The 20,028-nt window shown below is 54.9% G+C and overlaps 4 protein-coding genes across 7 annotated transcripts in view; 1 reads left to right on the top strand and 3 right to left on the bottom strand.

Annotated features, from left to right (window-relative positions):
* Positions 1-1,683, top strand: part of MMP24 (matrix metallopeptidase 24) — a 40,930-nt gene extending 39,247 nt beyond the window's left edge. Inside the window, exon 9 of the mRNA XM_059133416.1 lies at positions 840-1,683. Coding sequence (XP_058989399.1) covers positions 840-1,177 — 338 coding nt within the window. The 3' untranslated portion in view covers positions 1,178-1,683. The remainder of the gene's footprint in view (positions 1-839) is intronic.
* Positions 1,684-3,947: 2,264 nt separating this feature from the next.
* On the bottom strand, positions 3,948-4,673 carry MMP24OS (MMP24 opposite strand). Its single transcript, XM_059133421.1, has 2 exons — positions 4,542-4,673; positions 3,948-4,459 (listed from the first exon to the last, which is right to left on the bottom strand). Exon 2 carries the CDS (start codon positions 4,454-4,456, stop codon positions 4,277-4,279), a length of 180 nt encoding a protein of 59 aa, XP_058989404.1. The 5' UTR covers positions 4,457-4,459; positions 4,542-4,673; the 3' UTR covers positions 3,948-4,276.
* A 510-nt stretch (positions 4,674-5,183) lies between these two features.
* EIF6 (eukaryotic translation initiation factor 6) lies at positions 5,184-11,624 on the bottom strand. Of its 4 annotated transcripts, none has more exons than XM_059133418.1 (7): positions 11,534-11,624; positions 11,164-11,282; positions 10,945-11,030; positions 9,004-9,179; positions 8,271-8,447; positions 7,891-8,072; positions 5,184-5,473 (listed from the first exon to the last, which is right to left on the bottom strand). In XM_059133418.1, the coding sequence occupies exons 2-7, from the start codon at positions 11,268-11,270 to the stop codon at positions 5,464-5,466; spliced, it is 738 nt and encodes a 245-aa protein (XP_058989401.1). In that variant the 5' UTR covers positions 11,271-11,282; positions 11,534-11,624; the 3' UTR covers positions 5,184-5,463. The 4 variants fall into 4 exon arrangements, with proteins under 4 accessions (XP_058989401.1, XP_058989400.1, XP_058989403.1 ...); XM_059133417.1 differs by having other exon boundaries at positions 11,531-11,616; XM_059133420.1 differs by having other exon boundaries at positions 11,520-11,597.
* Positions 11,625-12,725: 1,101 nt separating this feature from the next.
* Positions 12,726-19,245, bottom strand: FAM83C (family with sequence similarity 83 member C). Its single transcript, XM_059133423.1, has 4 exons — positions 18,663-19,245; positions 16,404-16,571; positions 16,064-16,188; positions 12,726-15,566 (listed from the first exon to the last, which is right to left on the bottom strand). Exons 1-4 carry the CDS (start codon positions 19,173-19,175, stop codon positions 14,126-14,128), a joined length of 2,247 nt encoding a protein of 748 aa, XP_058989406.1. The 5' UTR covers positions 19,176-19,245; the 3' UTR covers positions 12,726-14,125.
* Between the last annotated feature and the right edge of the window lie 783 nt (positions 19,246-20,028).

Here is a 20,028-nt window from a genome sequence, read left to right as displayed (position 1 = left end):
GGGCAGAGCTGCTACTTGGTGCATCTCCTGTGTACCTAATGGTCTTTCTGGGAGCCTCAGAGACAGGTGACATCAAGGACTTTGGCCAATGAAAGTCCCAGGGTGTGGGGGGGCTGGCCAATAGGAGAGCCCGAATGAGTTGCTTTGTTGTCTCTAGACTGGCTTGGCCCTGAGGATGTTGTGGCTGCCCAGCACCGCAGCCCACCCCCCACCCCCCCACCTTTCTTTCCAGGCCCTTCCCCAGCAGGGTCCCAGAGACCCTGCCTCTGTGTTGTGATGTGTGACAAGCCAAAGAAAACCCATGATAACTGTGACAAAGTGGTGTCTGCTGTCAACAAAAGGAGAAGTCTTGCTCCCCACCCCCCCCCCCTTGCCTTAGGCAGGAGCTGGGCTGAGGCTCCAGAGCTAAGAAGGCACTTGTCCAAGCCATAGTTACTCACCAGTGTGAAGGGGGGGGCTGGTGAAAGGCAAATGTGATGGCGCTGTGACCCAAAGCTAAGGCAGAGAGGGGCAAACTGGGACTTACCACTTAAAGCCCCTCAGTGGCTTCCCAGCACCTCTGAGATGACGGTCTGGGCGGCCCCAGGTCCTGGGCACACCTCTCTGCAACTGTATGGGTCATACTCCGTGGCCCTGCCACACTGTGTGCAGAGTGTGTGAGCGCTGCCCTCTCCCCACCTCCAGGCCTTGCTACGTGCTGCTCCCACCCCTCCTTCAGAGCTCCTCTTGGACTCCAGGGTGGGAGAGGTCCCCTTCCTCCATGCTGCCCTCTCGCCATGGGTCAGAGCAGGTGCAGGGAGGGAAGCATCTGGGAGTGATGCTGGGCCCTGTTTCTGCAGATTACACCTACTTCTACAAGGGCCGGGACTACTGGAAGTTTGACAACCAGAAACTGAGCGTGGAGCCAGGCTACCCACGCAACATCCTGCGTGACTGGATGGGCTGCAACCAGAAGGAGGTGGAGCGACGGAAGGAGCGGCGGCTGCCCCAGGACGATGTGGACATCATGGTGACTATCAACGACGTCCCAGGCTCTGTGAATGCCGTGGCTGTGGTCATCCCCTGCATCCTCTCCCTCTGCATCCTGGTGCTGGTCTACACCATCTTCCAGTTCAAGAACAAGGCAGGCCCTCAGCCTGTCACCTACTATAAGCGGCCAGTCCAGGAGTGGGTGTGAGCAGCCCAGAGCTCTCTCCGTCCACTCGGTCTGGCCAGCCAGGCCCTTCCTCATCAGGGTCTGAGGGGCAGCTCTGGCCACTGCCCACAGGGGCCAGCAGGGCCCCAGGCCAGGGGTCATGCAGCTGAAGTGGTAGGTACATTGGCCTAGGCTGAACGTGGGGCAGGGAGTGGTGGTGGCTGTGCCCCAGGGTGGGTGTCTGGCACCCAGCTGCCAGCCTTCTGTCCTGGGTAAACTGCTCCCTACCCAAGGGAATAGGCCAGGCCCCATCAGGAGGCAGGGACCATGCCAGGAGGAGGCCCTGTGGTCACTGAATCCTGTGGTATCAATGAGGCACCACAGCTCCGTTCCCAGCTGGGCCCAGCACCTTCCTGTGGAAGCCAGCACTAGCACTCTCAGCCCCACCTGGGAGATGCCACCGATCCCGGTCCCCCTTTGCCAACACCTGCTGGTCAGATGTCCCCCCCCACCCCTACTCCCACCCCACTGTCCTCCAAGGCTACAAGACCCCTGCTGCAAACACGGTGGGCAACAAGCCTGGGTTTCCCCTGCTGGCATTCAGCAGATCCCTCAGGAAACCTGCTCCAGGCATCAGGGTCTCCTCTGAGACCTAGGATTTAGGGTCACATGTTGCAGGCAGTGTTGTGGCCCAGCTGGGTCTGACAAGGACCCAGCTGTCATGTCGTGAATATTTAAATGTCCTGTCACTACTGTTTTAAAAGTCCCATTCTGCAAAGGCTGTTTGAGGCGTTAGGTGAATTAGAGGTGACTATCTTGGTGATGAGGCCAGGGTGGCCGGCCCTTCCCCAGGAGATAAGGACCAAGGTGCTGCTAAGGCCACTCTAGTGCCCAGACACCCCAAGAGCTGGATTCAGCTCATGAGGCTAGCGGGCTGGGGCAGGAGCTGACCCTGTTTCTGGAGGCTGATCTGAGTTGTGAACACCCTCCACTTCCCTGTCCCTCTTCCCTGCTCCCCAGTTCCTGGCCCTGTTGCTTACAGTCTGGGGCTCAGCCCGACTAGTTAGGTGTGGTCTGGGGCTCAGTCTGACTAATTAGGTGCACAGAAAAGGCTCCAGGCCAACATTCTTGTGGTTTTGGAGTAACATGCCCAGGGGAGCCTTCTGAAGTGTTCAGAGCCCACACCCCTAGCTACCTTGAGGCCAACTCGATCTCTCAGCCTGGAAGCAGTGTTTATACAAGCTTGGCCCTTGCTAACCCAGCTCACTGGGCCCATCTTCCTGCACTGCTCTTTGGAAAAGGGCACCCCCAACTGGTAACAGTCCCACTGCTAGGGGCCAACCCTTCACTGTCTGGCAGGACTCCTAGGGCTCAGCTTGCCTCTCTCCAACCCAGTGGAGACAGCCCCCTTTGTCACTGAAGAGCCCCAGGAAAGACCCATGGGTTCAGTGGTGCCCACTGGCTCTCTGTCAAAGCCAAAAGGAGGTATCAGTCCTCAGGGTGCTGGCAGAGCCTCAGATGCCATCCTGACCCTCTGAGCCTGCATGGGCCTTGCCCCTACCCTGTGGCCTCTGAGCTTTGGGTTGGCTTAACCTGTAGCAGGCAGGGACTACTGTTGCCCTGGGAGCTGTCTTGAGCAAAATCTCTCTTGTCCCAGAGGCACCTATGTGGGTCCACTGTGTTCCCTGTCATCATCCTTCTGTTTTTTCTCATTTTGGCCAAGGGCGGGCTCCCTGGGGCGGGTGGGGAACAACTGCAGAGGTATTAGCAATTCATAGGTTTGTATAGTGTTTTATACTTTGCAAAGCACTTTATTAGCTCATACCTGTCCACTCACATGAAACTCGTGTAGGCCCTGGGAAGCCTAGGGTACCTCTCACCGTGCCCTCAAATGAAGCACAGAGAGGTTGTTTCTCACCCAGGCCATCATCCGGTGGGCTGGCTGAGTCTTGGGTCCCCACCTATGGACGCCTCTAGGGTCCAAGATGAGATCAGAAGGGTCTCTTTTATCCATCTCTTCCTGGCCTCCCTTCTCCCCTTCTAGGTCCCCCTCCACTCCTCAGGTTGGTGCTCTCACTTCTTGAAAGCTCTAGGCTCCCCAGGCTCCCCATTGGCTCCTGGTACTACGGAGGCCAGCTGAGAAAGAGCAGGAGATGGAGGCAGGCAGAGCAGGCTGCAGACGTGAGGGATGCAGGGCCAGGCCCAGAGAGGGCTCAGCCTGGAGGCTTCCAATCTCGGATTCTCCTGTCTTGTGGTCATCTGTTTGTCCATCACCCCAGGACAGGGCAGACAGACAGAGGGACACAGCACTGGGGACCCCAGAGCCCAGCTTCCCTCAGCCTGGGGAACATCACAGCATTTCAGTGTCGGTCACATTTTAAACTGATCAGCCTTTGTATAATGTTTTTTAAATCATTTCTAAATAAAACAAAAATACAGAGTATGTTGTTTCCCTGGGATTTAGGAACAAGGATCAGGTTCTGGGAGTGGCCTTAAGAAGCTTCTGGGAGAAGGGGAACAAGGTGCTTTGGGGTGTCTGGGAACTGTCCCATGCATCTCATCTCCCAGCCCAGCAATCAGATGTCTCCTCTCTCCAAAAGGCTGGCCCTGTAGGCCCAAGGTTACTGGGGTTCCCGGAACACAGCCTGATAATGCCTCAATAGGATCCAGGACGACAGAGCAACTTCCCCTAGGAAGGGCACCGGGAGGGTCACTGTGGCTAGATCTTCTCTGAAGGCAAGGCACGTGGTGCCATAACCAAAGACAAAAGCAAAAGCCAGGTTCTCAGCAATAAAGGACAGAAGACAGGAGGTCAAGTCAGCAGTCTTGGGGTTTTACCAGGAGTCCTGGCCTGGTTTGGGAAATCAGTGCTGGGGAGGGCTGCCCCAGGACCCAGACTGCTGAAGCTACGGGGAGGGGTGAGCACGAAGGTTTGAGCTGGTTTGGGTTCAGGCTGATAAGCGAACAAATCTGGGGGTAGCTTAGAGGCAAGCCGGTGCCCCATCCATGGTCCTCCGTGACCTCCTCAACTCTCCGAGCGTCTCCTGGGCACCGGGGGTAGAAAGAGACCACGAGAGACGAACCAGGTGAGGCGAACAGAACGACAGTTGGCGGCAGGCGGTAACTGCGGAGGGTGGCTTGTCAGTACCAGGAGGTGCAGGTGATGAGGAAGCGCACATCGTCCAGCGGCCCCCAGGGACCGGGTTCTGGCGGGGGCCGCTCAGGGGCCTCGGGCGCCCGGGGCTGGGGTTGGGGTTGGGGCTGGGGCTGGGGCTGCACCTGCTCCGCGGCGCCCTGGCCGCCGCTCAGCCGAGAGCCCATGGTCTGCAAAGAGAGGCCGTCAGGCGTGGGCCGGCCGCACGCCACCCCGTCTCCCCGCCCCGCTCCAGCCCAGCCCTGCCCTCACCTCGCGCCAGGGGAGCCGCGGGTGTCCGGGATCCCAGCTCCCGGGCCGGCGACGGCGCTCCGCAGGCAGCGTAGCTACGCCGGAGGGGCTGGCGCCGTGGCGTCATCGCGCGCACCGGCCCCGCCCTCAGGCCGCTGCTACACACCCCGGGGGCGGACCTGACAGATACAACCCCACCCACCAGCCCCCGGCCAATGCGGCTCCAGCGTCCCAGGGCCCCGCCCCACACACCGCCCGGAGACACAAGTGACTCCTCCTCCCGACGCTTCCCACACCCACTGGAGCTACGGTGGGCAGCTGTTTCGCAGAGGGTGGCAGCCAGCACCGCAACCTCCGTCCACCTCGGTCCAAGGAGACAAGATTACCGTGTGGCCCGTTGCTCCAGACCCCTTACACGTTCTCATACCAGATTCTCACCCCTTGAAGCCCATAAGTATGAGGCTGAAGTTGTGTGGAAAATGCGAGAATTGCAGTAGAGAGAATGCTTCTTCCTCTTGCCATAGGAGGAATCCACCCATCTTGATCATGGTGGGAGGGTGGTGGGTGATTGCGAAACTGAAGTGTGTGTGTGCATCCTACCCATTTCCCCCCAGAACAGTGCTAGCGAAGGAGGGTTGCAAGCGGAGGCTCCCAAACAACACATTCGAGAATAGCAAGAGGCAGCTGCCCTTTAATGGAAGTGGTACAGCAAACAGAGCAGTCAGTCAGGAGCCCTTAAGGCCTGACAGACAGCACAACATGGCAGATTTTTGCAGTAACTGTAGATTCAGGAGATGGGCACAGGTGAAAAACTGGGCATACAGCCACTCAGTCCCAGTGAGCTCTCTGCCAACTCCCGGCCAGCATCCAGAACAAACTGGGTGGAGCATGGAGGGAGCCGAAGTCCAGAGCCAAGAGCCCACAGAACAGCATGGAAGGTGACTCAGGTGAGACTAGGGAGAGAAGAGGGAATACTGTCAGTAGGTTCTTCTCAGAGTGCACCTCACCCTTTATTAGGACACTGCCTCCACCCTTACCCCTTTGTTCCAGCTCAGCCCCGAAAAGCCACACTCAGAGTCCCACCCTGCTGCCCGGCCCAGATTACACTGCTTCCTTGAGTCACAATCCAGTCCAGATCCCTCAGAGCTTAAAACCTAAAAGTAACTCCTTCCCCACTCAACTCAGTAATTTATTCAAACTTATCAATCATAAACCAGAACCTCAGAGGTCAAGTCCAACAAACATCAGAAAAGGGAGTAAGAGGATTCAAATTAGAAGGGACATGCCCAGACCTCAAATCCCCCAGTGACAGGAATAGGGCCAGAACATTCTTCCTGGAGGTAATAATCACACATAAAATTATAAAACTAGAGTACGTATTTCTTTTTTTTTTTTTAAGATTTTATTTGTTTATTTGACAGAGAGAAATCACAAGTAGATGGAGAGGCAGGCAGAGAGAGAGAGAGGGAAGCAGGCTCTCCGCTGAGCAGAGAGCCCGATGCGAGACTCGATCCCAGGACTCTGAGATCATGACCTGAGCCGAAGGCAGCGGCTTAACCCACTGAGCCACCCAGGCGCCCCTAGAGTACGTATTTCTAATCACCTACCTGACCCCATCATTATGAGCGCTCATGGGTACCTCAAATCAGTGGGTGCAAAACCAAAGGAAGCCAGTGAGTTTTAGCTCTTCCTTTCTAATACCACATCTTTATCTAACTGCATGACCTAGGACCACTATATGCTGACACGTGCTGGGGACTGTGAGTAAATTCTGCCTGGCTTTAAGAGCAATTTCTAAAGCTTCACCATTAAATACAACATTTGCTGTAGTTTTTTGGTAGGTATTAATGATCAGGTTGCAGGGGCACCTAGGTGGCTCAGTGGGTTAAGCATCTGCCTTCGGCTCAGGTCATGGTCCCGATGGTCCCAGGGTCCTGGGATCGAACCCCCACATCCGGCTCTCTGCTCAGCAGGGAGCCTGCTTCCTCGTCTCTCTCTGCCTACTTGTGATCTCTGTTTGTCAAATAAATAATCTTAAAAAAAAAAAATCAGGTTGCAAAAATGTCTTTCTGTTCTTAGGCTGCTAAGAGGTTTTAAGTTTTGTTCTTTAATGAAATGATTGCGTACCCACTGTTTTCTTTTTAAGATTATATGTTCCACAAGGGCAGGGAGCATGTATTTTATTCATTACCACATCATGACTGTCTGGCATAGCAGATGTTCAAAAAGAAGTTATTGAACAAATGACAAATCCACTGATACCACCTTCCCATTTCAACTGATCCTTTCAGCTGCTCTCCCAATGACAGTTCCGCATCAGAATCATCCAGAGAAACTTATTAAAATAAACCACACATGGCTGGGTCTCACTCCAGACCTAGGCAATCAGTGAGTGAGGGGTGATGCCAAGAATCTCCATCAACAAGCATTGCAACATAGATTCAAGGTCAAAATCACAGGCCCACAGTCAAAACTTCTTGATGCAAGCATTCACGTCCTTGCCTTTCCCTTGCCCACTCCACACTTTCCCACTCAGGGTCTGTCTCAAGTGCTTCCCCACTCCATCTCTGCCTATTCAAATACTAACTCCTTCCCCTGGGGACCAGACTACATGATGTGTCCTCCACAAAAACCTTCCTGGATAACAGAGTGTCTCACTGGAGTTTCCTAAGCCACTTCGGGAACAGGGCTCAGTGCACATCAGGTGAATGAATGAATGAAGAAGGGAAAATGAAGGATAATTTTGCCTGTTAGGTAAGGGGTCTGTAACTGAGTGCTTGCTCTACTATGGGGTTCCTATTCTCATACAGATTCCTGTGATACTTGGGGGCGGCATGCTTTGAGAAGAATCCTCCAGGAAGGGTGACTGCCCACGCCTGCTGCTTTTCCAAAGAAAAATGATTCCAGAGCCTCACACCCCAGACTCTCCAGGGTTAGGGCCCAAGAACCTGCTTTTTCCTTAAGCACACAAAAATCCAGACGACTGCAATTTTGATGCAACCCCACCCCAACAGGCCCCCTAGGAATCTCCTCAGTTCCTAAGAGCAGCTTCCCTTCCTTCCCTCTGTAGACCGCTCTTTCTGTCTCAGACTCTGGGCTGCAGGCTGAGAACACGGACACACAAGCAGCCAGACAACAAAACAACGTGGTGAGAAAATAAGACGGCCCCGAGGGAAGCTTTGTGAGCTGAGCCTTCAGAGATGGTGATGATATTCAGGCAATGCTTACTGGCTGTGGCCTGGGACCCCTCAGCAGCGCTGCAGGTGTGCCCTCCCACATGAGGAGAACCTACCGGTACGAACACAGTGCGGCTCCCATTCTTGGTGGCATCTCCTCCTACCCTCCAAAGGCAGAAGAGAGGCCCATGTACCTGTCAATAAGGGAGTCCCGCATGCTGGTAGCGATGGTGCTCGGCTGGGCTTCGTTCAGCTTGAAGACGCTCTCCACCACGGACAGCTCTGTGCTGGTTGTGTCCAGGCCACAGAAGGCACACCAGTCGTTCACCACCATCCCAGCGGCAATCACCTCGCTGCCTCGGTTCACGGTGCCCGCCTGCCAAGGGATGGCTCAGTGTGTCTCATGCCCCCAAAAGCCCAAGTCCTGCCACTCCCCGCTAAGGACGTTCCCCAAATCCCACTCCCCGCCCTGCAAACCCAACTGCTAACTGGGACGGGTAGTAACTCTGATCCTTTATATAGGGCAACGGAGCTGCCTCAGCTGGAGACAGAGGTCAGAGAAAGGAACGCTTACCACAAGGGGGACCTGAAGAAGAGAGGACAGCTCATCCTGGTCTTCAATTGAAGTCTTGGGATGTACCAGGCCTCCCTGATTGCTGAAGACAGAGTAGCTTCCTACGAGCACCTGGTCGGCCACTGTCTGTCTGAAGACTTCCACCTTGAGCACATCAGCCAGGATTTCTTCTGTTTCCTGTTAGCCAAAGGCATGGTACTCAGCCCAGAACCTGCAGGTCAAGGAAACCCAGGGCCCTCCATGCCCAGAACCACCCCGGGGCTGGGCTCCCTAAGCCCCTCATTCCTCTGCTACGTAGTTGCGTATGGAAGCTTCACACAGAGAAAGGAGGGCATATGGCTTGGAGCAGAGTCAAGGCCCGCTCGGGAGCCCCTAGTATGTGTGAATGCCCTGAGTAGACAGGCTGGTCTCCAAATCACTGTCTCTCTTCTAACCCATACTCAAAAGTTCAACTGTCAATCATCCCTCCTGGTACTGGCTGCGGGACGGGATGTGACCATCTCCCTGACTCTGAAGGATTAATTCCCTCTTCAGCTTCTTTCTTGCACTGACCACACCACGGAAGGCCCCATTAATGCCTAGCATGTCAGGCACGAATGAGTGCGTAACATGCTAGAGCCCAAGTATAAAAAGAACCCACAAAAGACACCCCTAAGTCCTGGCAAGACCAGCGACTAACCAACCACTGACTAGGCTGGTCCTGTGACTCCCGGGCCAAATCAGGGTACCTTACCCTGTCCAGGTCTGGGTGAACCAAGGCCACGTAGTCGTTGCAAGTGGTGACATTGCCCAGGGCTGAGAGCCGCTCCTCTACCCTCCGGATCTGCACCGAGTCTGGGAGGCAGTTGCGAATGTGCTGCAGTTCCTGGTCGGTGGTATTGTTGGGCACCAGGAGACCGTGTCTGTTCCCTAGAGAGACCCAAATTAAGAGGTGGGACAAGAACGGACCACAAATCCACAGGATGCCTGCTATGCTCTAGGGGCTGAAGACATAATCCAGTCCAGTTAGCTTCCCCAAGAAGCTTTAGGTCCAGCCCCCGGCCCACCAACCTATTGATCCATACAACACCCAGGGGGGACCAGGAGTCCCACTGGGCAGGCCACAGATAGCCCAGGAATCTGTCCCAACACACCCCATCCACTTTGCCATCATCAACCAGGGGAGACCAGGACTAGAAAGAGGAACTCTTGGTGTTGTGTATTTTGCTACTTAAAAACTGAGGTAATACTACACACTTACCAGAAGGCTAAAATTTTTTTAAAAATGTCAACACCACAGGTTGGCAAAGATATATGGAACAACCAACAGGAGTGTAAATTGCTCGACCACTTCAGATAATTATCTGGCATCACCTGGTACATATATTCACATACCCTGTGACCCAAGCATTCCTCTCCTAGGTATTATATATCCAAGAGAAATATGTCCATTTGTTCAGTGAAAGCCAGAGCAACACTATTCGTAATAAAACTAACCAGAAACTACCCAAATGCCTACTGTCAGCACAATGGTTGAATATATTGTGTTATATACCTATACAAAATGCAGTAAGAATGAACTACAATTAGGGGCGCCTGGGTGGGGTGGCTCAGTGGTTAAGCCGCTGCCTTCGGCTCAGGTCATGATCTCAGGGTCCTGGGATCGAGTCCCGCATCGGGCTCTCTGCTCAGCAGGGAGCCTGCTTCCTCCTCTCTCTCTCTCTGCCTGCCTCTCTGCCTACTTGTGATTTCTCTCTGTCAAATAAATAAATAAAATCTTAAAAAAAAAAAAAAGAATGAACTACAATTATATTGTAACAACCATAACTAAACTTCCACCTACTACAGCTAGAACACAACTCTGAACTTCTGAACTCTGAGTTACCACACATTATCAAAAAAAAAAAAAAAAAACACCAAGTATCAAGTCCAAAGTTCATGACTAGGGATGAGAGTGTTTGGCCTGAATAAGAAAATACTCAGAGGCCAGGATCATCAGGCTTATGATAAAAAAATAATAAAAGAACAAATTCCTATATGCCTCCAGTGAAAAGAACTAGCAAGAAGAGGTGATGGTAAAGAAATAAGGGGCGACAATGAGACAGATACAGCTCAAAGAAATGACCAATGGCTAGACTCAACAGTGATGGGAAGTAGGGGAGTAGGATGGGGATGCCACTCAGAGACATGGTAGAGGATTTACCATTTAAATGGGTAACTGAACAGGATGACCCAGAATTTTAGCTTGTAATTTTATAGTGGTAGAACTGGATCCTCATAGAGAGGAAGCAACATGCCCAGAGTCAGTGGCAAGGGAGAGATGACATTTCAATTTCTCTCACACTAGGTGTGGAACCTGGTGAGTCACTGGGATTCTTTGGATCTTAGCTTCATCATTAATCCGATTAGGCAATAATGCCTACCTGCCAGGGTCTTGGTGAAGGAGGAAAGAAATCAAGTGTAAGAGTGAAAGCACTTAGTGTTATTTGTGATCCTATGGATCCTGAAGCCTTCTCCAGTGTCAGATCTGCTGACAATAAGTGGGTCCGGCCCAGGCCTGAGAGATTCTCTCGTCTCTGAAGAAAATGGATGAAAGCCTGGAAAATCCAAGGATCACTTGGGCTTCCCTCCGAGGCTACAATTAAAGCCTCTGGTCGGCTCCACTCCCTCGCTCCGCGTCTTCCACCAGGCTTACCCACACACATGCGGCCGATGATGCGGCAGCCGGCGATGGACGCGTGCACCACGGGGATGGTATCGGCGAGCTCACCCTCGAACACACTGTAGGAACATGGACTCGGTGGTTACGGGGCTCAGGGGCGTGAGCCCTCACTCTGCCAGAGCCCCCGACTCTCAGAACCCTCCCCGCCATGCAGCCACGCCACTGCCCGCGGATCCGGGGCTCCCGCCGCACCTGTAGAAGTTCTCGGACCCTCCAATGGCCACTAGGCAGTAGGTGTTGGTGAGTTTGGCAAAGCAGCCGATCTCACAGTTGTTCTCGAAAGACGCTCGGACCGCCATGAGGCCTAAGGGCTGCGGGAGCGGGAGTTCAGGGCCCGCAGATCCTCTCCCGGCCCCTGGGTCCCGGTTCGCGGGCCTCGGCCCCTCAAGCCCCGCTGCGACCACGCCCCTTTCGGCCCCTCAAACCTCGGGTCCCGCCCACTGGGCCCCTCTAGACTCTCTAGCCTCGAATCCTCCGGCTCCTACCACTAACGATGCCGGGATGCCGGGATGCCGGGATCCTGGATCTGTCCCTCCGCACGGGCTCACCAATCCACCACTACCTCCGCACGCGGCAAAGGAGTCCACTCGGCCTTAAGTAGGTTTCCGTTTCCGCCTCCGCCCAGGGAGACTTCCGGGAACGCTCGGCGCACCCAGCCACGCAGGCGGCCACCGTAGCTCCACCCCGTGGGAGGACTCCAGGGTTGCGATTGGTCAGGTCTGTACCCCACCTGGCCCCGCCCCAAGCGTGCTCTCATTCATCTATCCATCCATCCATCCATCCATCCATCCATTCATTCATTCATTCATGAGTTTTTTAGGAGATGCAATTGATTGAGACCTGTGGCTGCTTGCATGCGAGACATAAGAGAGGAGCAGCCAGGGATGTCTCCCAGAGACACAGTGAACTGATGATGGAGGTATTTACTGAAGTAAAGCCTAAGGAGGAAGAGCAGGTGTGAGTAAGGTGACAGTCCGAGAGTGAGGTGCGAGACAGATGTCCAGCCAGATCTGGAGCCCAGGAGAGAGTGAGGGACTGAGATTTGGGGCTGAAGTCTCCGGCAGATGAGGTCACCCATGGAGGCTTCCAGTGGGGAGAAATTAGACCAGGACAAAGGCTGGAGAAGGAGGTGTGGCCAGAGAAGTAGAAGAAACCAGGCTGAAGAAGATATTGGAGAGAGGGAAGGATGAATGAAGCCGCGTCTTAGGGAGGGTCCAGATGGGCAACCGTGTGGGTCCTGACTGGCTGCCACTGTGTGCCCCTTGCATGTGCTTGATCAGTCAGCAGCCACTTTCTGTCCCCGAGATAGAGGGTGGCAGTCAAGGTGGCTCTCGTGGATGAGAGGAATTTGATCTACATTTTGTAGAATCCACAAAGCCCCAGGGCCTCTCAGAATGTCACAATGAGGGGCACCTGGGTAGCTCAGTGGGTTAAGGCCTCTGCCTTCGGCTCAGGTCATGATCCCAGGGTTCTGGGATTGAGCCCCGCATCGGGCTCTCTGCTCAGCAGGGAGCCTGCTTCCCTATCTCTCTGTCTCTGCCTGCCTCTCTGCCTACTTGTGATCTCTGTCTGTCAAATAAATAAATACAAAATTTAAAAAAAAAAGTGTCACAATGAAGGTAGAGGAGGCCTGGAGCCCCTGTCCTCCCCCCACCTCCCCTCACCCCCAGCCCTTCTGCAGCCATCCACTCTCTCTCAGGGAGCCCTCCATAACTGGACTGAACAGTGCCCTTTCCCAACCCTCAACATGCAGTTTCATAACTCCACCTTTCTCAGAATACACCAGGCTGCTGCTGGGTCATAGCATGTCTGCCTTTATTGATTTGTATCATGTAAACTGTCCCAGACAGGTGGTGAACTCAGGAAAAGGACATACAACCTGTCAGAACCTTTGCTTCTAGGGACACTCAGCAAACTGTTGTGTGCCTGTGTGTGTGCGTGTGTGTGTGTGTGTCGGGAGTCTGAGTATCCATGCCCTCTACATTCTCCCCAGCTCATCTCAGACCCACTTCTCCAGTCTTCTCCCTGGCTTCTCTTCAACCGCTTCCTTCTACCAGGAATTCCTCTTCTTCACCATCTGTCCAATCCTCCCCATCCTTCAAGGCCTGGCTCAAAGTCTGCCTCCTTTGAAACTGCTCACCACTCCACCGTCACCACCACTCTCTGCCCTTCCTTCTCCACCATCCATCACTGACTGATCTTTAGTTAGATACATCTTTGTCTTGCCTGCCACCGGCATTTATGCATTTAATCCTTGTCTCCCAGGGACCGAGTCTGATTTACTTGTCAGCCCCATTGTATGCTAGTCCAGGGCCAGGTACACCGCTTAGGTCAAAGAAGATACTGGTTGGTGTGTGCAAGTCTGTGTGTGTGTGTGTGTGTGTGTGTGTGTGTGTGTGTGGTTATGTGCACATTTATCATCTGTGGTTCCTGAGAGATCTACAGGTGAACTGAATGTATATATTTTGTGTAGCCATTGATTTAGCCGTATAACATTTATTGAATACCTATAACTAGAATTCTGGGTGTTTGGGTTTATCACATGAACCTTTGTGTACTTTCTGTGTGTCTACGGGTGTGCAGTTTGTGGATGTGAACCCCGTCAGTGTATTGTATGGCATTTGGGGCATCTCTGTAATGTGCATATTTTGTGTGCAGGGGACATGTGAACTGTTGATAGTAGTGTGCCGTGTGCAAAAACACCATCTTAAGAGTCAGAGACATGGGGTTTGGGCCCTGGCTCTGCCATTGACTTGGATCTCATTCCAACCAAGTCATCAAACTCTCTGGGCCTCAGCTTCCACATTTCTAAGACAGGAAAGATAATATCTATGACCTTAGACATGTATACCTTCTAGAGGTCTATCTTGTAGGATATTATGAGCATGAAGGATGGGAATTAACCAGTGTGAAGTCCCCAGCACAGTGGCAAAGGGCAGGTACTGTGGGTTCCATTTCTCTGTGTGTGTGTGTGTGTGTGTGTGTGTGTGTGTGTGTGTGTAAACAATCCCGAGCCCAGTGAGTATTTAACCTGGGCTTCTAGACACCCTCTGCTCTCCATGCAGCCCCTGCTGGAGTGGCCTGGAGTCTGGAACTTTGATAAATCTAGAGTCTAAGTAGATGGAGAAGGGACACGTCTCCGCTGGGAGCAGGACTAGGATTCAAAGCGGCTTCGAAGCAGCTTGAACTTGGACTTGTTGTACTTAGTGATGAGGTCCAGCTTGCTGTGGCCCAAGGTCAGCCGCTTCTCATCCCCAAAGAGGCCATTGTTACTGCCATTGTGATGTCCACCTGTGGGGCCCCGGGGGAGGCCAGGCTCAGGTCCTTGCCTGGCACCCTGCAACTGATGATACTTGGTGATGAGGTCCAACTTGCTGTGGCCCAGGGTCAGCCGCTTCTCATCCCCAGAGCCCACTCCAGCCTTTCGAGCAGGGCTTGGTCTGGGGAGACCATTGGGCCCAGGTCCCTCGCCCCGGAATGGGCCAAACTTTGTGATGAGGTCCAGCTGGCTGTGGCCCAGTGTCCGTCGTCGCTCATCTTGACCCTGCTTGCCAGCTCTGGCTGAGGAGCTGGCTTCAGGAGGCACTCTGGAGCCCCCACCCTTGGGATACTGTGCCAGGAGGTCCAGTTGGCTGTGGCTGTAGTTCGAGGACAGCCTCTTGTCCTCTGGGGTTCGGTTGCCAGGTCTAGGGGAACCTGACTCAGGGGTACCCCCAGCACCCTGGGTCTGGGGCAGGAGATCCAGCTGGTTGTATCTCTGGTTTGGGGGCAACTTCCTGTCCTCTGGAGCCTGTTCTCCAGGCCAGGGGGAGCTTGAGTTGGGGTTAACCCCAGAATCAGGGCCTCCGGCTTCTCTGGCTCTGGGGAAGGGGACAAGGAGATCCAACTGGCTATGGCTCTGACTCAGAGACACCTTCTTCTCCTCCACTGTCTCCAGGGCTGTACCAGGGACCCAGCGACCTCGTTGGGGGCTACACTCCTGGCTTCCCAGAAGCCCATTCTCTGGGAGCCGGGACAGGACTACAGCCCCCTGGGGGAAGGGGAGGAGGGGGCGTTGGCGAGCAAGCAGAGGTGACCCCACTGCTAGGGTTAAGGGACTAGCACCATTGTGGTTGAGGGCAGGAGAGGACTGGGACCATGGGGACGCCCCCAGCTTGCCTAGATTGGACCTGTAGAGCCCTAGCAGTGAGCCGTGGTTTGAGTCTGACAGCTGGCGTTGCAGAGAGGACTGGCCACTGGCCTCGCGGCGGGCGGGGCCCAGGGATGAGGACCCCACACCCGTGTCACTGCAGCCAGCACCTCCCGGTGGAGCGAGGTAAGAGGAGTGGCCCATCAGAGGTGAGCGTTTGATGCTGCTGAGGCTGGTGCTGGAGGGTGAGGAGGAAGTGGGGCTTGGCACAGCGGGCCCGAAGCCCAGGGCCGCTGGGGGAGGACACAGTGCCCTAGGAGACACGGGATCCTCGCCACCACAGAAGCCCTCCACAGGCCGAGACTCGGCATACAGACAGCGGAACTCTCGGTCAAAGTCTTCCACGATGCGGCCTCTCAGCTGTAGCACCATGCTAGTGTGGGCCTGGCTGCAAAGCCAGGTGAAGCTGGGGGCAGAGGGTCAGGGTCAGAAGGCCAAGTGCAGGACCCTGGGGTTAGGCAGGGGTCACAACCAGGGGAGGACATCAACCACACCTCCACCACCTTGAGGACCCAGCTGACGCAGAGCTCTGACTTCAGAGCTGAGCTTAGAGGACTTGGGCCCATGGTTCCCCATCTCAGGGCCTCAACTTGCCCATCTGTAAAATAGACTGGGGGTGAGATTCCCTGAAGTCTCCAGTTCTGAGGTACCATAGCCATTTTCTCTGCCAAAAGCACTAAAGCAATCCTTCCACGGGATGACCTCCTCCGGGGTCCAGCTTGGGGCTGTCTTGCTTCCCATACTATCTCCTGAGCCCAGTACTATGCCTGGCAGGGGGCAGCTGCTCAGTCTATGCTGGAAGGGATGGATGAGGGGAGGCCCATTCAAGCTGCCAGGCCCCAGGCACCCTCACCAGCCAGTGGCACAGACCCCCGCCCCTTTCTGCGGGTCCCACATGCTCACCTGTAGCTGCCCGCCACCACCTGCTCACAGTCGATGACGACAAACTTCTCCAGGGCCTGCCCCGTGAAGCGACGGCCTGCCTTGCTGCAGTAAGTATCCCCACACGTGCTGCGCACACGCATATTCTAGGCCAAGGACAGAGGGAGGTTGGTTGTTGACCTTAAGACAATGGGACTCAAGCCCTGTCTAAATCCCACGCAGTCTCTAACCTTAAACAGCGAAGGGAACGCAGTTGCCCACTCCCCTCGACCCCCAATGTTTCCTGACCACCCAACTGACCCTTCTTCCCTCGCCAACTCCCCACCCCACCCCTTGGTTACTGCCCCTGTCCCTCACTGACCGGCAGGTGCCCCCCATTGAGGTCCATCTTGTAGCACATCTCCAGGAAGTGCCTGAGGTGCTCCTGGGCCAGAAGCAGGTAGACGGGGACACCACGCCGGCTCGAGGCCTCCATGAGGTCACATAGAAGCTCCATGTCAGTGAACACATCCATCACCACGGCCACCACCTGGGGGATGTAAGGGAAACTCAGTCCTGCGCGGAACATTGCCCAGTGCAGGGCTAGGAACTGGGGTCCAGGAAAAGAGAATTCGGCTTAACATCGGGAGGCTGGAGCCTGGGAAAACATCTGGACTGAAAGGGCTTATTAACAACAACAACTCTCCTTAACTGAGACGCATGGAGGGTCCCCTGTTTTGAATGCCCAGAATCTGAAAGTTTCTACGTGCATATCTTTGAGGACAGAGTGTTTATCTGTCCTGAGCTTCTCAAAGAGGCCCAGAGCGGGAAAGGAGTCAGAAGCAGAACCGAGACCCTGATTCCCAATGTACCTCACACTCTCCCACTAGCTCCAGGGCTAGCTCTGTCGGCGGTTCCCTCCGCAAGAATTAGAGCGGCAAGCCAGTTATTGGGATCCTCAAGCCCTTTGCCAGACCTGCTTCAGTTTCCCTGTGAAGCTGCAGAGGTCTGGCATGGTTTCCCATACCCAGGGACTCCCTCACTTCCACCCACACCAGGTGGAACCAAGTTTTCTGCTCGGTTGTGGGGCTGGGGCTTGTGGTCTCCTCCTACAATGGACTGTCTCAGAGAAGCCCTGAAAAAAAATCCTTGCACCATCAAGCCCCCAATTGCCCCTTCTTCCTGTTGCGTACACATGCTGCGAGAGCGCCTCTCCTCGTCCAGGCTGAGTCAAGAGGTGCAAGACAAAGAGCCCCAGTTCTGGAGCCAGACAGAACAGGGTTCGAATCTGCACTCTGCTACTTGCTAGTGATGTGGACTTGGGCGAGTTGCTTTACCTCTGGGGGCCGCAATCTCCTCATCTGTTAAATGGGGATAATGGGAGCTCTATGTCATAGTTCTGGGGGTTAGATGTGAAAATACTCCACACACGACAAGCACTCAACAAATGTTCCCTGCCTCCTGCCTGCTTAACAAACAAGGACCTTGGCCTACAAGAAAAGGAAACACTTCCCAAGGTCACTTGGACAGTCAGTGGCAGCCCAGAGTGGAAGCATGGCTCCTGGCCCAAATGATAGGGGTGGGGGGTCTGGATGGGGTTAAGGATCCCTCCTTGTCACAGGCCTGACCAGGGGTCAGGGGAAGAAGGTCAGGTAGGGAAGATCAAAGGGACAGGAGTGACAACAGCAGCCACTTCACTAATAACCCCATTCCCAGTGCTAATCAAGCCTGGCCCTCCCCTGCCTGGGGCACAGGTAGGTTTGCCAGGGAGGCTCTGGAGGTAACCGTGAGATTCCCAACGTGCTGGCTCCTGATCTCTGCAGCTGGCACCCTCTGGGCTGCTCCCCAGACAAAGACATGGAGTCTAACTCACCTCAAATCCTTCTTGGAGTCATCTGATCCATGCCCCTGCCTCCTGAGTCGGAGATCAGGGCTCGGGAATGAGGCCATGTCTGTGGCTGGAGCCTTCCTAGGTACTGACCACCAGTACCAGCTCTTTTCCTTCTCTTTCTCCTGAGCCCCTAATCCCCAAACCTGAGCCCAGAAGCCTCCATTCCTCTTCCCTTTGGGTGCAAAACAGAAAGCCCAGCCCTCCAATGCCATGCTGTGGCCCAGGCACCAGTGCCCCTTCCCTGCTCCCAGCCCAGCTGCAGTGGGTGAAGGGTGAGGTGTGGCTGGTGATAGGTCCTAGAAGGCAGCAGCCTCCCCCTAAACTATCTATTTCACCAACTGACACTGGACCTCCCTGAACAAGTTCCAGCCCCTCTCTGGCCTCAGTTTCCTGCTCTGAAAGTCAAGGTGGTGACTCAAATGTTCACAAGGCTGGAGTTCTTAGTTTGGGATCATAAACCTTTTTGAGACTCTGATAAAGACCAAGGACCCTCTCCCAAGAAAGATGCAGAGGATCTCTCCCTGTAGTATACACCGTCGTGCGTGCATATCCAGCGTGTTCGTGGTCGAATGATCTTGAGTGCCAGGCAGTTACCAAGGTAAGTAAAACACATGCCCACCCTCCAGAGTGGAGGTTCTAGTCCAGTGCTGTCCCTAGGCTACTGTATGGCCTTGGGGTTGATCCCTTTCCCTCCCTGGGCCTCAGTTTCCACATCTGTGAAATTAATGCCAGAAGAGATAAGGCCCTTACCGTGCGGGCCTGGCTGAAGAGAAAACGCAGAAGGTCCTTGATGTTCTTGGCCTTGTCCCGCTGGAAGTGGACCACAGCCTGGGTGGGGCTGAAGCCTGTGGCCTGTGGAACCTCGGGCCAGCCCAAGTCCAGGTCTGGGGGGTCAACGTCGGAGGCCATGGGGAAGTAAGTGCCCGAGGTGACTTCAGAGAGCAGGCTGAGGTGGTCAGGCCCTGAGGCTTCTGGTCCCTGGGCCTCGCTGAGCTCAGGGCCCCCATGCACATGGCTGGTCATGTAGTCCATGTCCAGAGCGCTCAGGAAGGGCAGCTCCCGCTCCTCGGAGATGACCCGCAGGTAGGCAGCTTCTCCCCGCTCCAGAAGGGCATCGGCTGCCAGCCGGGCCGCCTCACTGTGCTGGAGCACCAGCGGTGAGGCCTCCCGCCACCACGGCCGCTTCAGCTCCTCCACCCGGCTCCGCAGGGCTCCTGCCATGCCCTGGGCTCCCAAGTCCCCCGGCCCAAGGCTTCCAAACATGCCTGCCCACCGGCTGCCCTCACCCTCCAGCAGGTTCCATGGCCTGCACCCCGGGGCTGGCTGCAGCAGGAGAAACACACTAACAGAAGCACTGCCTGCCCGCCCGCCCTCTATGTGCCAAGGCCCCCAACCTGTTGCTACTCTAAGTCAGAGCCACGCTCCGCCCCATTGCCCCTGGCCTCTAGAACTTGTCAGGTCAGCCTCACCTGTCTGCCTGTTGTTGAGACTCGCCCGCCCAGGGAAATGGCGGGGCCAGGCCCTTAGCACACACTCCTGCCCACCCCCACCCTGGCCCCACCCCAGCATCATCTGCTCCATCCCCACCAGCCTCCTAGCAAGTTTCCTCCAAACCCTCACCTTCCAGAGCCCCCAAGAAGGTTGGCTTATGATCCAGACGGACCCAGGCATTCTCGGGGACACGCGTGCACACACACACACACACACATCATACACACCAGGGTGGACAAATGACTCAAGACATGGAGACAAAGGCGTGAACACACAGGAGACAGGCTGACCCACGGACAGCTGACACATGGATGTGAAGTACAGGCTGACATACTTAGACCGCACATTTTGATCAAACTCATGTAAGCAAACCCGAATGCTAATTCAGAGATTAGCCATAACCCCAACCCATGGTGTATCCTTGGTATTCCAAGCCTTGATATGCCTGCACACAGGCCCTAAATAAGAATCAGAGTGTCACAGAGAACTGTCAACATCAACACCTGTCTGTCCCGCATCTGGGCCTCTCTGCTCCCATCATGGCTCTGCCACACTCTACCTCCATTACTGCAACCCCCATCCTGGCTCTGAGCCCACTCTCCAAAGGCCTAGAGCAGGGGCTTTC

This window comes from Mustela lutreola, chromosome 9, assembly GCF_030435805.1.
Source record: "Mustela lutreola isolate mMusLut2 chromosome 9, mMusLut2.pri, whole genome shotgun sequence".
Classification (NCBI taxonomy): Eukaryota; Metazoa; Chordata; class Mammalia; order Carnivora; family Mustelidae; genus Mustela; species Mustela lutreola.
The sequence above is the reverse complement of the archived record's forward strand: the minus strand, read 5'-3'. Positions and strand labels throughout refer to the sequence as shown.

Excerpts from the sequence above, each read along its gene's own strand:
- MMP24OS (XM_059133421.1), bottom strand. The coding sequence starts at position 4,456 with ATGGGCTCTCGGCTGAGCGGCGGCCAGGGCGCCGCGGAGCAGGTGCAG.
- EIF6 (XM_059133418.1), bottom strand. The coding sequence starts at position 11,270 with ATGGCGGTCCGAGCGTCTTTCGAGAACAACTGTGAGATCGGCTGCTTT. Across the intron at positions 9,180-10,944 it reads CATCGGCCGCATGTGTGTGG|GGAACAGACACGGTCTCCTG; the intron begins GTAAGCCTGGTG and ends GGGTCTCTCTAG. Across the intron at positions 8,073-8,270 it reads TTCTTCAGGTCCCCCTTGTG|GCGGGCACCGTGAACCGAGG; the intron begins GTAAGCGTTCCT and ends ATCCCTTGGCAG.
- FAM83C (XM_059133423.1), bottom strand. The coding sequence starts at position 19,175 with ATGTTTGGAAGCCTTGGGCCGGGGGACTTGGGAGCCCAGGGCATGGCA. Across the intron at positions 16,189-16,403 it reads TCAATGGGGGGCACCTGCCG|AATATGCGTGTGCGCAGCAC; the intron begins GTCAGTGAGGGA and ends TCCTTGGCCTAG. Across the intron at positions 15,567-16,063 it reads GTGGTGGCGGGCAGCTACAG|CTTCACCTGGCTTTGCAGCC; the intron begins GTGAGCATGTGG and ends CTCTGCCCCCAG.